The sequence below is a fragment of the Puma concolor genome, chromosome E1 (genome assembly GCF_028749965.1).
Source record: "Puma concolor isolate L17-30 chromosome E1, mPumCon1.1.hap2, whole genome shotgun sequence".
NCBI lineage: Eukaryota > Metazoa > Chordata > Mammalia > Carnivora > Felidae > Puma > Puma concolor.
This window is the reverse complement of record NC_141680.1, coordinates 30,088,667-30,101,534: the sequence shown is the minus strand read 5'-3', so window position 1 is coordinate 30,101,534 and position 12,868 is coordinate 30,088,667. Positions and strand designations below refer to the sequence as shown.

At 55.0% G+C, this 12,868-nt stretch overlaps 1 protein-coding gene across 1 annotated transcript; it reads right to left on the bottom strand.

Moving 5' to 3' along the window:
* Positions 1-892: 892 nt before the first annotated feature.
* MPO (myeloperoxidase) lies at positions 893-10,647 on the bottom strand. The gene is made up of 14 exons (XM_086686863.1): positions 10,555-10,647; positions 10,339-10,419; positions 10,116-10,209; positions 9,638-9,813; positions 9,296-9,419; positions 9,054-9,183; positions 8,762-8,968; positions 7,585-7,903; positions 5,588-5,748; positions 4,113-4,368; positions 3,497-3,667; positions 2,650-2,887; positions 1,673-1,887; positions 893-985 (listed from the first exon to the last, which is right to left on the bottom strand). The coding sequence occupies exons 2-13, from the start codon at positions 10,415-10,417 to the stop codon at positions 1,680-1,682; spliced, it is 2,163 nt and encodes a 720-aa protein (XP_086542989.1). The 5' UTR covers positions 10,418-10,419; positions 10,555-10,647; the 3' UTR covers positions 893-985; positions 1,673-1,679.
* Between the last annotated feature and the right edge of the window lie 2,221 nt (positions 10,648-12,868).

Sequence of the window (12,868 nt, the reverse complement as noted above, 5' to 3'; positions counted from 1 at the left end):
AGTCAGCACCTCCAGATCCCCTGACTGGTGGAGTGGATGGAGCCACCCTGTGGGAGGAGCCCAGGACCCCGAAGACTTGGCTGCAGTCCTGGCTCTGGCACCCACTTCTTCAAGCCCTTGGATGAGTCTCTTTCTTCTCTGAGCGTCCCTCTCATCATCAGTGAAATGGAGAGGAGTATTTCTCCTGCTATGGGAGGTCCTATTGTGGCCTGGGGCTCCTATGGGTACATAAGCCTCAGCATCCTGCACACCTTCAGGCTCCCAGCTGCCAGGGAAGGGAGCCAGAGGGGCAGGGGAGAATCAACCAGTCTCAGATATAGGGCTCAAGTTCCAGGCAAGGTTATTTGAGAAATACCCTCCTTCCCTTCCCTCAGCTCTGGCCCTGTCCTCCCGGGCCCAGCCATCTGATGTCCCTGCTCTTGGAAACTGGCTACATGAAGCCAGGACTGAGAGGGAGTCTACTGTCTTGAGGGCCTCTGAACCACCGTGCCAGGCTGCAGGGGTGCAGGATCCAGAGGCACCCCATCATCTGGGAAGGACCTCCTTTCCCATGACACCTCTGTTCTTTCTCTCCCGTGGGACACAGTGTTTTGTTCCTGACACAGAGTGAGCACGTAGCAAGTATTTGCCAGAGCAATAAATGAATATAAGGGCCTGGGGACCACTGTTTCTGTTCTCTGGGGTGGCATGGGTGGAAGGTGAGAGGCAGGATGGTCTGACCTGGCCCGGAGGCTTCTGAGAATTGACTGCCTTCCATGTGTGGGTCAAAGGACAGCTCCTCGATACCTCACCCCCAGTTTAGAGGCACAGACCACACTGGTTCAAACTGAGATCCCAGAGCAAGCCTCATGCTGAAGCTCCAGCCCCACAGCAGACATGGACAGAGTAAAGGTTCCCATCAGTGGTGTTTTATTATCATAGACGTCAGGTACAAACAAATGGCACAAAAGGGCCAATGCGTCCCAGTTCCTCTCCAGGTGGGCTCCTGTGAACAAGCAAGAGAACAGTGTGAGGAAGCAAACGGGGAGCCACCAACTGAGTCCTGCTCACCTGGGCCCACACCTCACCCACCACGCACACCCTAGCTGCTAATGGCCATTCCTCCAGGGGTCACTCATTCACTGTCAAGTGTAAGCTCTCCGAGGACAGAAAGTGTCTGACTTTCCCTGAATGTTTCTCAGGCCTACACAGTGCCTGTCAGTAAGTGTTTGGTAAACAACTAGAGGATGTAAGTGGGGCCACTAACGAGCCAAGACAGCTTTTATTAGCAAAGAAGAAAACTCAGGCTTAGCGAGGTCGAGTAATTTGTTCAAGTCACACAGTGGAGAGCTGCAAAGTCAGGATTTTTGCGTAAGCAATCTGGCTCCTGAGCTTGTATCCATTCTAGTATCTTCCCTATACTTAATACATAAACAGCAAACACACACTCACATAAATGACATATAGACGCAGCACACAAAACACTACCCACATTCACAGAAAACACACACATATGAAATGCAATTTATATACGTTGCATATGCATGCGCGCACACACACACGAATGAATGTCTAGTCATTCGTGTTCTTGGTCAGAACAGGGACAGGCTCACCTAGGGAAGGGAAATCCCTGTGGTCCCAGTGGGCCAGCCCAGGGACGCCCAAGCTTCACCTCACCGTCACACCCCCTTACTCAGCCTCTAGTCACTCCGCCTCCAGGGAGTCAGGTCCAATGCAGGGAGCGTATTGCAGCTGACAAAGTCCCGGGGGAACGTGTTGGACATGAAGATGTTGTCCTTGGACACGGTGGTGATGCCCGTGTTGTCACAGATGATGCGGGGCAAGGAGATCTTGGCCAGCGCCTGCTGCTGCTGCCTGGTGAACACGCCCTGGTTCTCCCACCAAAACCTGCATGGTGACACCCAGGGACATTGCACCTGAGGCTGTCCTTGGCTGGGAAGGCATCAGCGGGCTTGAGCTGCTCCCTGGATGGAAGAGGACCAGCACACACACCCGCTCCACAGCAGGAGATGGCTCCAGGCCCTCAGGCAGCCCAGGGATTTTCAAAGGAGTGGTGCCTTCCTCACAGTACAAAGCACAGCTGCCCGGCTGCCTCCCCTCGGCCTCCACCCCCCACCCCGTGGCCTCGGAGGCCCCCCAGCTACACAGGGAGCTGGGCCCACACTCACGGACCCCCGTGCCCTGGCCCAGGGCTGTGACCATGGGGGTGGAAAGAATCTTGGGGTTGGTTTATAATGTGTCCACCCAGAGAGGGACACCTTTCTCTAATCTTCCCAAGGGCACAATACAGGCTAGGTAAGAACCGGGTATGACACATGTCAGGGCCACGATGAAACGACACTAGTAGGAGAGGCTTGGAGACCGTTCAGCAGTGAGTGACTGCTGTATGGTGGCACCCTGAAACCAGGGAAGGCATCGGTAAGACTTGCAGTTTCTATGTCTCCCTTCACACCCACGGCTCCAGGCCCCTCCTTGCTGCACCCCAGCAAGTTCAGGGCGCATTCAAGGATGACCTGGAGGCCCAGAACACACTGGAAAGTCACGGATTCCTTCCTGCCCCTCACTTCACAGGAGAAAGTCGGGGCCCCGAGAGGTTGGGGAATAGGCCTGCAACCACACGGCGGGCCTGAACTGCTCGCCATGCCTCACCGGTCACCGTCTCGGAGCTTCCTGAACTGGGTCCCAATGAGGCAGGCAAGTAGCGGGCCCACGCGGCCGTTGGGCTCCAGGGGCTCGGCCACACCGCCCATCCAGATGTCAATGTTGTCGGGGGTGCCGTACTGCTGCATCAGCTTCTGGGCCAGGCCCAGGTTCTTCATCACTGTGGCCAGCTCGCCCACCGAGCTGGGCTGCGGGAGCCCACAGAAGCGCCGCCAGGCATTGTACCCTGCGGGGGCGGGGAGCGGGGGCTGTGGGTGGGTTCCCCAAAACTCACCTCCCCAACACGCCGTGGCCACGTACAGAGGGACGTGAGGGAGAGGCCACGGAGGGGCTTCTCCCAGGCTCTAAGCCCCAAGAGAACCCTGAACTGAGGGGCCAAGACTCTTCTCTTTCCCTTGCCCTCCCACTGTGAGGAAAATCCGAAACTGCCCGGAACTCCCACAGGGTCCAAGAATAGGGACATCTCATTGTCCCCCTCTGAAGATCTCAGATCTGAGGCTTGAAGTGTGTCTAGAAGGTTCAGCCACACTAGCTGTCCCATAATGTAGGCACAGGCTTTGGGGTTAGGCTGACCTGGGTTCAAATTCAAGCTCTATCCCTGATTTGGCTGGGGAAGAGCCTGGGAAGGTTCTGAAGCTCTCCAAGCCTCAGTTCGCTCATCAGTAAAATGGAAGTGATGATAACCTCTTCCCCTCAAAGTTCATGTAAAATGAAGCAAAATGAAATGTGATGTGGACAGTTTTCCAGCCAGTGGGGAAGCCTGGGCAGCTGCGGGGCACTGGAGAGGGCAGGGCTCGAGAGTCGGGGGGCAGGGGAGCTCCTGCAGCCCCCTCACCTGGGAGGCCGTGGTCCCGGCTGCGCTGCATGTTCAGGGCAGGCAGGTCCAGCCCGATCCTCATGACCTGCTCAAACAACCGGTCCCGGATCTCATCCACCACGATTTGGTTCTGGCGATTCAGCTTGGCAGGGGTGGCCATGAGGCCCCGAAGGATGGGATCAATACCACCTGGGACAAGAGGAGCAAGACTTGGGGAAGGATCTGGCTCCATATCCAGAGCTCAGACTGGACTCAGGGTTAAGTCCCAGGTGCAGTTGGGGGATCACAGAAGAGGGCTGGGCACATGCAGCTCCTGGTGCCAAGGTCACCCCAGTGGGCAGGTCTTCACCAGGGAATCAAGGTCTCAAGGTATAATGCCATTCAGACTTGCAAGTTGGGATGCACTCAGGCCCTGGTCTCCTGGGTCACCGAGAAGAAGCCAGTTCCCTACAAGCCACCCCACCCTTTGTTATTATATACAGAAGCAGTCAGGTGAACCGAGGCTGGAAAGTCAGATAGGATCCCCAAAGATGGAAGGCAGAGTACTTCTCCTGTCCTAGCTTCCTGCAGCCAAGCCCACCCCACCACATCCTCAGCTGCCAGCCCACTGTCTCCTGGCCTAGGTCCTGCTCACCTTCCAGCACTACTCTCCAGGTAGCAAAAAAGACCTTGCTGAGTGGAACGCGGGGGTTGGGCCCCATGGGCTGGTACTGGTTATCCAGGCGGAACATGAAAGGTTGGATGAGGGTGTGGCCATAGCGGAAGGCATTGGTGAAAACATTGGAGATTCGAGGGTCCACCGAGTCATTGTAGGATCTGTAGCGTGGCAGGTACTTCCTCAGGGCCTGTGGTCCCAGCACCAGGGGCAAGTAGTCCCGGTAAGTGATGATCTAAAGAAAAGTCACGCTCACAGTGGCCTCTCCACTCCACCTTCTCTACAGAGTCTCCACCTGCACTCCTGGCTTGGGGAGCCCCTCCATTGACTATGGCCAGGGTTGTCTCCCACAGCACTGGACCTGGGTCCAACAGAGTGGCTCCTGAGTGGTGGCTTATAAACAGAGCTCTACTGCTTACCTACTGTGTGACCGTGGGCCTGTTATTAACCTCTCTGAGCCACTGTTACTCAAATGTAAAGGATAATTATGCTGCCCTCTGACTTAAAGGATTAAATAACAAGGGGCTTTGTTAGTCAATAGCTCCTTTGCCCTTGAGTTATTAATGTTTTGTTTCTCCTAATTTATAAGCTCCTGAGGACAAGGGTTGTAGCTCATTTCTCTGGAAATTACTCAGTGCCCAGCAAGCACTTGGCTCACAGTAAGGTTCCATATGTTTGTGGAGGTGGGGGAGGCAAAAAAGAAAAGGGCCACCCTAGATGATTTCCTCAGTGAAAAGAGAAGATATGGAACAGTCTCACTCTTGATTCTAGAGTCTGGAATTTTCTGTGAGGCTTAAATGAATCTCACTTAAGTTCTTGGTGCAAAGCAAAAACTTACCCTCAGCACCTGCAACTCTCTCCCTCTCTGGAGTCTGAGAGTATTGAAAAGGTGTGTGCGTGCATGCACACAGGTGTGTGTGTGTGTGTGTGTGTGTGTGTGTGTGTGTTTACATCTTGGGGAGAGGATGGGGGTGTTGAAGTATCAAAAGTTGGGAGAGAGAACCAGGAACATTTTGCAGGGGTAAATAAAGGTGAGGAGATTGGGTGAGCTATGATAGAGCCAAATGAAGAGGTGAGCGGGTGAAGGAGCCAGGAGATGGCTGGGGGGGGGGTGGTGGGGGAGAAGAGGAAAAGAGAGGCATTTATTGACCAGCTGCTACATGCCAGGCACTTCAGACCCACCCCTTTAATTCTCCCAAAACCATCCCAATGGACAGGAAGGAAGAAATAGGAGCAAGCCTAGGAGAGAGAGGATGGAAGGCAAGTAACCTTCATCAGGCACTCAGTATCGCCAGGTGTTTTCATATATATCACTTAATCTTTACAGTGTCGTGGATGAATATGTTGAGGCTCAAAACACTGGCCCAAAGTCACACAGCTAGGATGTGGCAGAGGCACATCTGCATCCCAAGCCTGCCACATCCCTGGCATCATCAATACTCAGGACGGCATACCTGGACCATGGCTCCCACGATCTTGCGAGCTTCTTGGTAGAGCCTCTCTCCATCCCAGCCTGGGTTCAGGCGCTTGAGTCGTGTGGCCAGCCGGTTGTGCTCCCGCAAAAAGAGTGTGTGCATGGAGGCGAGCTCGGGCATCTCACTTGAGCGGGGGTCCCCTTGGGGAAGCAAAAGCTACTGTCATTCCTAAGACCCCATCAGAAAGGACTTGCTCCACAAAGACTCCCTCAGCCAAGATCTGAAACCCAGACTTTGTTCCATCCATCTTTCCACACCATGTTCAGTTTACATCTCCTCCAGGAGGTTCCCCCTTGATGCCCTGGTCCACCATGATAAATTCTTCCTCTGTTTAGGGGCACTGCTGCTTGGAGATGCTCATTCAATAGGCATCAGATCTGCCCCATGACTTGCCACCTTCTAATGCCTGAGACTGGGAGCTCCTTGAAGACAAAGACCATGGCTTGTCCCTTTCTGTATCTGTCCCTCCACCCAACTCACACACAGACACATGGAGTTTAACACAGTGCCTTCTACAAAGTAGGAGATCTGTAAACATTGCTTGGTTGACTTATTCTCTTGCTTCAGGCCAGACCAAAAAGTAGCATGCATGTTAGCACTCCTTACTTCCATGCCCATGTCAGACATAGCTAATGATCACAGCACTCTCTCCTGCTAAAATTGGAAGCAACCTCAGAATCCTTCTTAACACAGGACTCTAGAAAGCCACTAGCCACCTGATCAGAGTTGCCATCCTCGCCCTTACTGCATGCTAATTTGCAGCCTGCTCGGGCTCCAGAGAACGGGGTGGGGGGTAGATTTTTACAGTCCATATCTGAGACTGTTAGAAAAAAAAAAGAAAGAAAACCAAGTGAGACCCCTAATCCCTCCAGTCCTCCCCAAGCCTTCTCTGGAAGGGCCAGAGTTAGGACCAGGCCCGTTTAGCAGGACACTGGGTTCAGTCTTTATAAGTTCTAGAGGCTGGTGGGAAAGAAACTCTGGGAGCAGCTTTACCATCCCATGAGCTGCCAGAGTGCACGATGATCCAGACCCAGGACATGTGGCTCAACGCCAGGATGGAGGCAGCCATAGGTCGCTGAGGAGTGCTGCTCTTCCTTCACTAGCCCAGAAAAGTCTCACAGGAGCCGACCTGGATCCTCCTGCCCAGGACCAGTGGGGGAGAGGCCACAGGGAGCCAGCCATCAGGAGAAGTTGGGAGGCCAGAGGGAAGGGCCTCAGGACCTTTTTGGATCCACTATTGGATTTACATTAAAAAACATTGGAAGTTTCTGGGCGTGGGCACCATTATTGCTCCAACCATATTCCCAGGGCTTCCAGGTATTTAAATTTAAAATCTCGCCCTCTCTAATTACAGGGAATCAAGATGGCAGGAGGTGATATTCTGGAGCAGCACTGTCCCATAGAACTTTCTGAATTGATGAAAATGTTCTACATCTGTGCTGCCCTATATGGGAGCCACTAGCCTATGAAGTTATTGAATGCTTGAAATGTGGCTAGTACAGCAGAGGAACTGAATTTTACTTTTAAGTTAATTTAACTTAAGTTCATTTTAATTAACTTAAATGTAAATGCAAATAGCCATGTGTGGCTAGTGGCTACCATAGTGGATGATGCAGTTCTAGAGAGTGAGGGTGCCATGTCTCCTTAGTCCCCTGTCCCTGGGGACTCAACTCTCTGGCAGAGTCCAGAGGGAAAGGGAGAGATGTAGAAAGGGATGGACAGATGGAAAAGAGGCTCCTTGGCTATCCCTGGGTCTCCTTCTTAAGTTTGTTCTGTTTTTGGTTTTGTTTTTTGTTGGTTTTGGTTTGGGGGTAGGGGTTGGTCTGCTTTTTGGTTTTGGTTTTTGCTCCACCCAACTTGTTACCAAGGCAACTGGATTAGTATCATGAAGTTGATGAGGACAGAGTCACAAACAGCACCCCCGCCCCCAGCAGGGTGTGCCCATGCACCAGCCCAAGTTCCTACTGGTGGCTGACCTGCCAGGAAGCAGGGGATGCGCGCAGAGCGGTTGGTGAGGAGGCAGGGGTCATCACGCAGGTTGTCAAAGGGCAGCAGGGCCCGACCATTGTCACTGAAGCGGGTGTTGACGGCCAGCAGCCCCAGCTGGTTGGTCAGGTTTCGAAGCTTAGTGGCCAAAGAGTCCTCGCTGCCATACACCATGCTGGCGTCCACGAAAGAGGTGAGTGCATTGATCTGGTTGCGGATGGTGATGTTGCTCTCTGTGCAGGCTGGGGAGGAGCGGAAGAAGGGGATGCAGTCACGCTGGTTCCTGATGCGGGGATCATCTGGTGGGATCTGTGACACGTAGACAGGCCCCGCTCACCAAGGGCAGGGACAGAGTGGCTCTCCCCCGGTCCACCCCCCACCCCAAGGCCTTGATCCCACCTCCAAAGCAGCCTGGAACCCAGGACCAGACAGGGAGACCCAGACACCACAGCGGGTTCCTCAGGACTCTGGCTGCCCTCAGCTGGCAGGGAGGCCTCTCAAGTCCCACAGACGATCCCTGTCTGCGGTTGCACCTGCAGAGTGCTTCTGAGCTAAGGGGTGATGACCAGGACTCTGGAATGGGGGATGTGCACCCCCAGGAGAAGAGCTGGCCAGTCCTCACCTTAACTTTCTCTCCCTCTTTCTCTCCCCCAGTCTACCCCTCCCTCCCCTGTTCTCTGGATGCAGTCCCTACACTCGCAGTTGGCTTTTTCTTCCTTTTCTTTTCCTGCCCCCCCCCCTTCCCCGTCGTCCTTTTCTTGTCTTTCACTCTGGCCCCTGCCTATCTCTCCTCTTCTCTCTCTCTCTCTCTCCTCTCTCTCTCTCTCTCTCTGCCATTCTCCTTCCTTTCTCTCCTCTCCCACTACCCTCCAGCCCTCCAGCCCTCTAGCAATGGACAGCCCAGGCTCTGTGCAATGTGCCCTGATGCGGGAAGGTGCCCCTCTCCGGTCAGAGGAAAGGGGGACTGAACACGCGGCACCTACACGCGGAGGTTGGAGGGAGGCAGGAAGGTCCTGCGCCAGGGAGGCGGAGGGGAGTGGGTGAGCAGGATGAACCTTACTCAGGAGCTGGGGAAGGGGTTCAGCACAGAGGGAGGTGGCCGCTTGCAGGAATGATGGCCCCTATCCCCACCGGGCAGGCAGCGGCGGGGCAGGAAGGAGGAAGCACCTTGAGCGGGAAGCAGGGAGGCTCCTGCTCGCAGCTGGTCTCGCAGTCGACACTAGTGATGAAGGACGCCAGGGCGCCGGGATCCGGGCTCAAGTCGAGGTCGTGGTCGATCAGCTGGCCCCACTGCATGAACAGCAGCGAGCGCTCCTGGTCCGGGGTCAGCTGCTCCGTGGGGAAGCGCACGATGGCGTTGGAGACGGCGCGCGCCTGCGGGACACTGGGCGTCAGGGGCCGCCTGGGGCCCCGCGCGCCTTTGGGCCCGGCCTCGCCCCCTCTGTCGGCCGGTGCTCACCAGGGGGACCGGGAAGCCGCCGCGCTTGACCCCGGGCGTCCAGCCGAAGGGCAGCGAGAAGCCGTCCTCGTACTCAGCCGGCAGCCAGCGCGCGAAGGCGCGGTTGGAGGCCCCCAGCGTGGGACTGCGTCTGCAGGGATCGGACGGGGCGCTGACACGACGTAGCGCCACGGGCCGGTGGGGGACCCGGACGCGACCTCGCGTCTGCCGCCCGCCCCGGGGCCGCCCCCAGCCAGCAGCACCTGTTGTTGCACTGCCCGGTGATGGTGCGGTACTTGTCGTTCTTGGGGCACGTCACCCCCACGTCCTGGTAGGCGCAGCCGCTGGACTTGGACAGCAGATTCAGCTGCGCGGGTGTCAGCACGTCTGAGGCCGGGGAAAGAGGGATGTGGGAATTGAGTCCCTCCCCCCCATTTCCTATCCTAAGCTGGGGAGCCTTGATTTGGGGGCACAGAGAGGAGACTCCGATGTGCCTGAGCCTCCCCCCGGGAAGACGAGGCGGGGGGAACGGGGGGGGCGGGGCACTGGGAGATGCCTGAGGTCCCGAGTAGAGCAGGAGACTGAGGTTGTAGGGGCAACGGTACCGGTGATGTTGAGGGGCCCTGGCCACAGAGGCCGCAGCTTCCCCTCCAGCAGGCTTAGGGCCACATGCAGATAGTCAGCAGCCCTCACGGCTGTCCTGGTGGCTGCCACCGGCTGCTTGAAGTAGGACAGGAGATCCATGGGGCTGGCCAAGCCACTGCGAAGCCGCTGCTTGATGCTGTTTGCAGAAGGGAGGAGTGAGGCCACAGAAGGTGGGGGCAGAGACACTCAGCAGAGCCCGCAGGACAGTGGAGACAGACCCACGGACAGGAAGCAGGTTTCTGTTTATAAACGGACTACGGACCTGGGTATCCAGACAGAGGCAAGGCCATGGGGAGTGATGTTCTCAAACCCAAAGACACAAAGACTGACAGGCAGACGGAGGGTCCCATCCGTACCCACGAAGTCCCCGCATCAAGTTCCTTCTCCGAAAGACCTGGGGCAGCCTTGCCCAGAGCTGGGAAGTGCCCAGTAACCCACCTCTCCCGCTGTTCCTTGTAGGCCGTGTCCACTAGCCGCTTGGCCTCCTCCATGCAGGTCAGCACCACCGAGGTCTCCACTGCCTCTGGGACAGCTGTCCAGAACAGGAGTCACATAAGTCAGGAATGGGCCACCCAGGGTGGCCTGCGCTGAGGAAGGGGATCCTTGGGACTCACAACCACCCCCAACGCACCACCTTTTCCCCTTCTTTCTGCCCTGTTACCTGGACCGGCACCCTCAGAGGGTCGGGGCACCGCCAGAATGGCCAGGAGGAGCCCTGCAAGAGCCAGCAGCAGCTTCATCTGTGCAACAAGACCCCAAGCCCGGTAAGTCCAAAGCCCACAGTGCATTCGGGAGAAGAGAGCCCCACCATCCCTCTCCTTCTGGCCCTTCACTCCCACCTTCATACCCCTGTCCAACCTCCATGGGTCCTGCCTACCTCCTGGACGGAGGGGTTCACAGCACGCCTCTTTCACTAGCTTCAGTCTCTCAGCCCCTCAGGACCTCACCTCTGAAATTCACCTGGCATTGGCCATGCGGTTCAGCTGAATCCAGGCCTTTATGTCCTCTAGGCTCACTGGGGGGTGGGGGGGGGGGTGGGGGAGTGGGGGTGCAGACAAAACCCGCCCCTGGAGACTAAACGCTCTCTCCTCCCCAACTGGGGTTGGGGTGCCCAGAAGGTGATCGCTTCTTTGGGAGAGAGGGACAGGAAAGGAGAGACCAGAACTGTGCCCAGCCTTTGAACTTAGCATTCCACCCGAGTTTCTCAGCTCCCATTGTGTGCCTAGACAATTGTTGTCCCCAGGTGTATAGGCAACTAACCCACCTCCAAAATTCTGTTTAAATTTAGTGTCCAGGGATCCTTGCAAAGGGACAAAAGTCAGGAACCAAGAGCCTAAGGAACTATGGGAAATAGAGTGACCCCAGAGGAGGAGGGAAGGTGTAGGGGACTCTTGGAGTAACAATCTGATCAGCCTCGGGGGGTTGTCCCCCACCCCCAACAGTACGCTGGCCCTTGGCAGCCCCCCATTCTTGGCGAAGGCTAAAGGGACAGGAAATCTGGCTGAAGACCGTTGGATTTCACAGGAAAGCCTGGGGGCTACAGGCTCAGGACCAAGGTAACTTCCTCTATCCCTCTCCTCCTCCCCTTTCTTCTGGGCTCTGGGTAGCCGGCTATCTTCAGCACTCCTGCCACCTGCTCCTGGATTTCAGGAACCAGGAAAGAGCAGAGCTGGATGTGGTTAGTGGTCAGTTAGGTGACACAGCCCAGGGCCTCTCTGGGATCAGGTCAGTGCAGTTAAGAGGACTGGGGCTAAACTGTAGGATAGCTCTGGAATAGAATGAGATAGTGCTTCCCCTGAAGAACGCTGGCAATGCAGCTGCCATTCTCAGGCAAGACAAGTACCCCATGACTAATGGCTGTTTGTCCATCTCCTTGGGCCCTTGTTAGGCTCCCCTGTTATTTGGTCTAGCCACACCTCCTACCCCGGCCACCTTCCTGCCCTCACTCTTGTCATCTATGCTCAGACCACATCTTGACCAAGGAACAAGGGACAGCAACACATCCAGAACACCCTCCTGGTATGCCCACAGATCCTGTCACTTGTGGGAAGTGGAGCCCAGTGGAGCCCATGAAGGAGGAAGCCATTCTTCCAGCCTGGCTCTGCTGACAACTTGTTATGTGTGAACTTGGACAAGTGGCTCCTTGTGAATCAGATTCTAGAATTTTATACTTTTGAAAATACTTTTTGGGGCGCCTGGGTGGCGCAGTCGGTTAAGCGACCGACTTCAACCAGGTCACGATCTCACGGTCCGTGAGTTCGAGCCCTGCGTCGGGCTCTGGGCTGATGGCTCGGAGCCTGGAGCCTGTTTCCGATGCTGTGTCTCCCTCTCTCTCTGCCCCTCGCCCGTTCATGCTCTGTCTCTCTCTGTCCCAAAAATAAGTAAACGTTGAAAAAAAAAATTAAAAAAAAAAAAGAAAATACTTTTAATGTTTATTCATTATTGAGAGAGAGAGAGAGAGCACAAGTGGGGGAGGGACAGAGAGAGAGGGAGACACAGAATCTGAAGCAGGCTCCAGGCTCTGAGCTGCCAGCACAGAGCCCGACGCAGGGCTCGAACTCAGGAACCATGAGATAATGACCTGAGCCGAAGTCAGACGCCAACCGACTGAGCCACCCAGGTGCCCCGAAAATACTTTTTTAATCCTACAAGTAATATATTTCCACTCATGAGAATTTAGAGAACACAAACAAAAATAAAAATAAGTCAAAATCACTTATAATCAAGTGAGGTTATGGGTAAATTTTTTCTTTCCAGGCTTGTCATTTTTCATACAAATAAGCAGGAAGAAAATAATTCCTCATAATCCCACTACTCGTAAATAACCCCATTTAACAATTTGATATCCTATATGTAGATATAATATGTATTTTTTTTTTTTGGAGAGAGAGAGAGAGAGCAGGGAAGAAGGGCAGAGGGAGAGAGAGAGAATCTTCTTTTTTAAAAATGTTTATTTATTTTTGAGAGAAAGAGAGAGAGAGAGAGACAGAGCATGAGTGGGGGAGGAGCAGACAGAGAGGGAGACACAGAATCCAAAGCAGGCTCCAGGCTCCGAGCTGCCAGCCCAGAGCCAAATAAGGGGCTCAAACTCACCAGCCTGAGCCAAACTCATGACCTGAGCCAAAGTTGGACACTCAACTGAGCCACCCAGGCGCCCTGAGAGAGAGAATCTTAAGCAGTTTCCACATTTA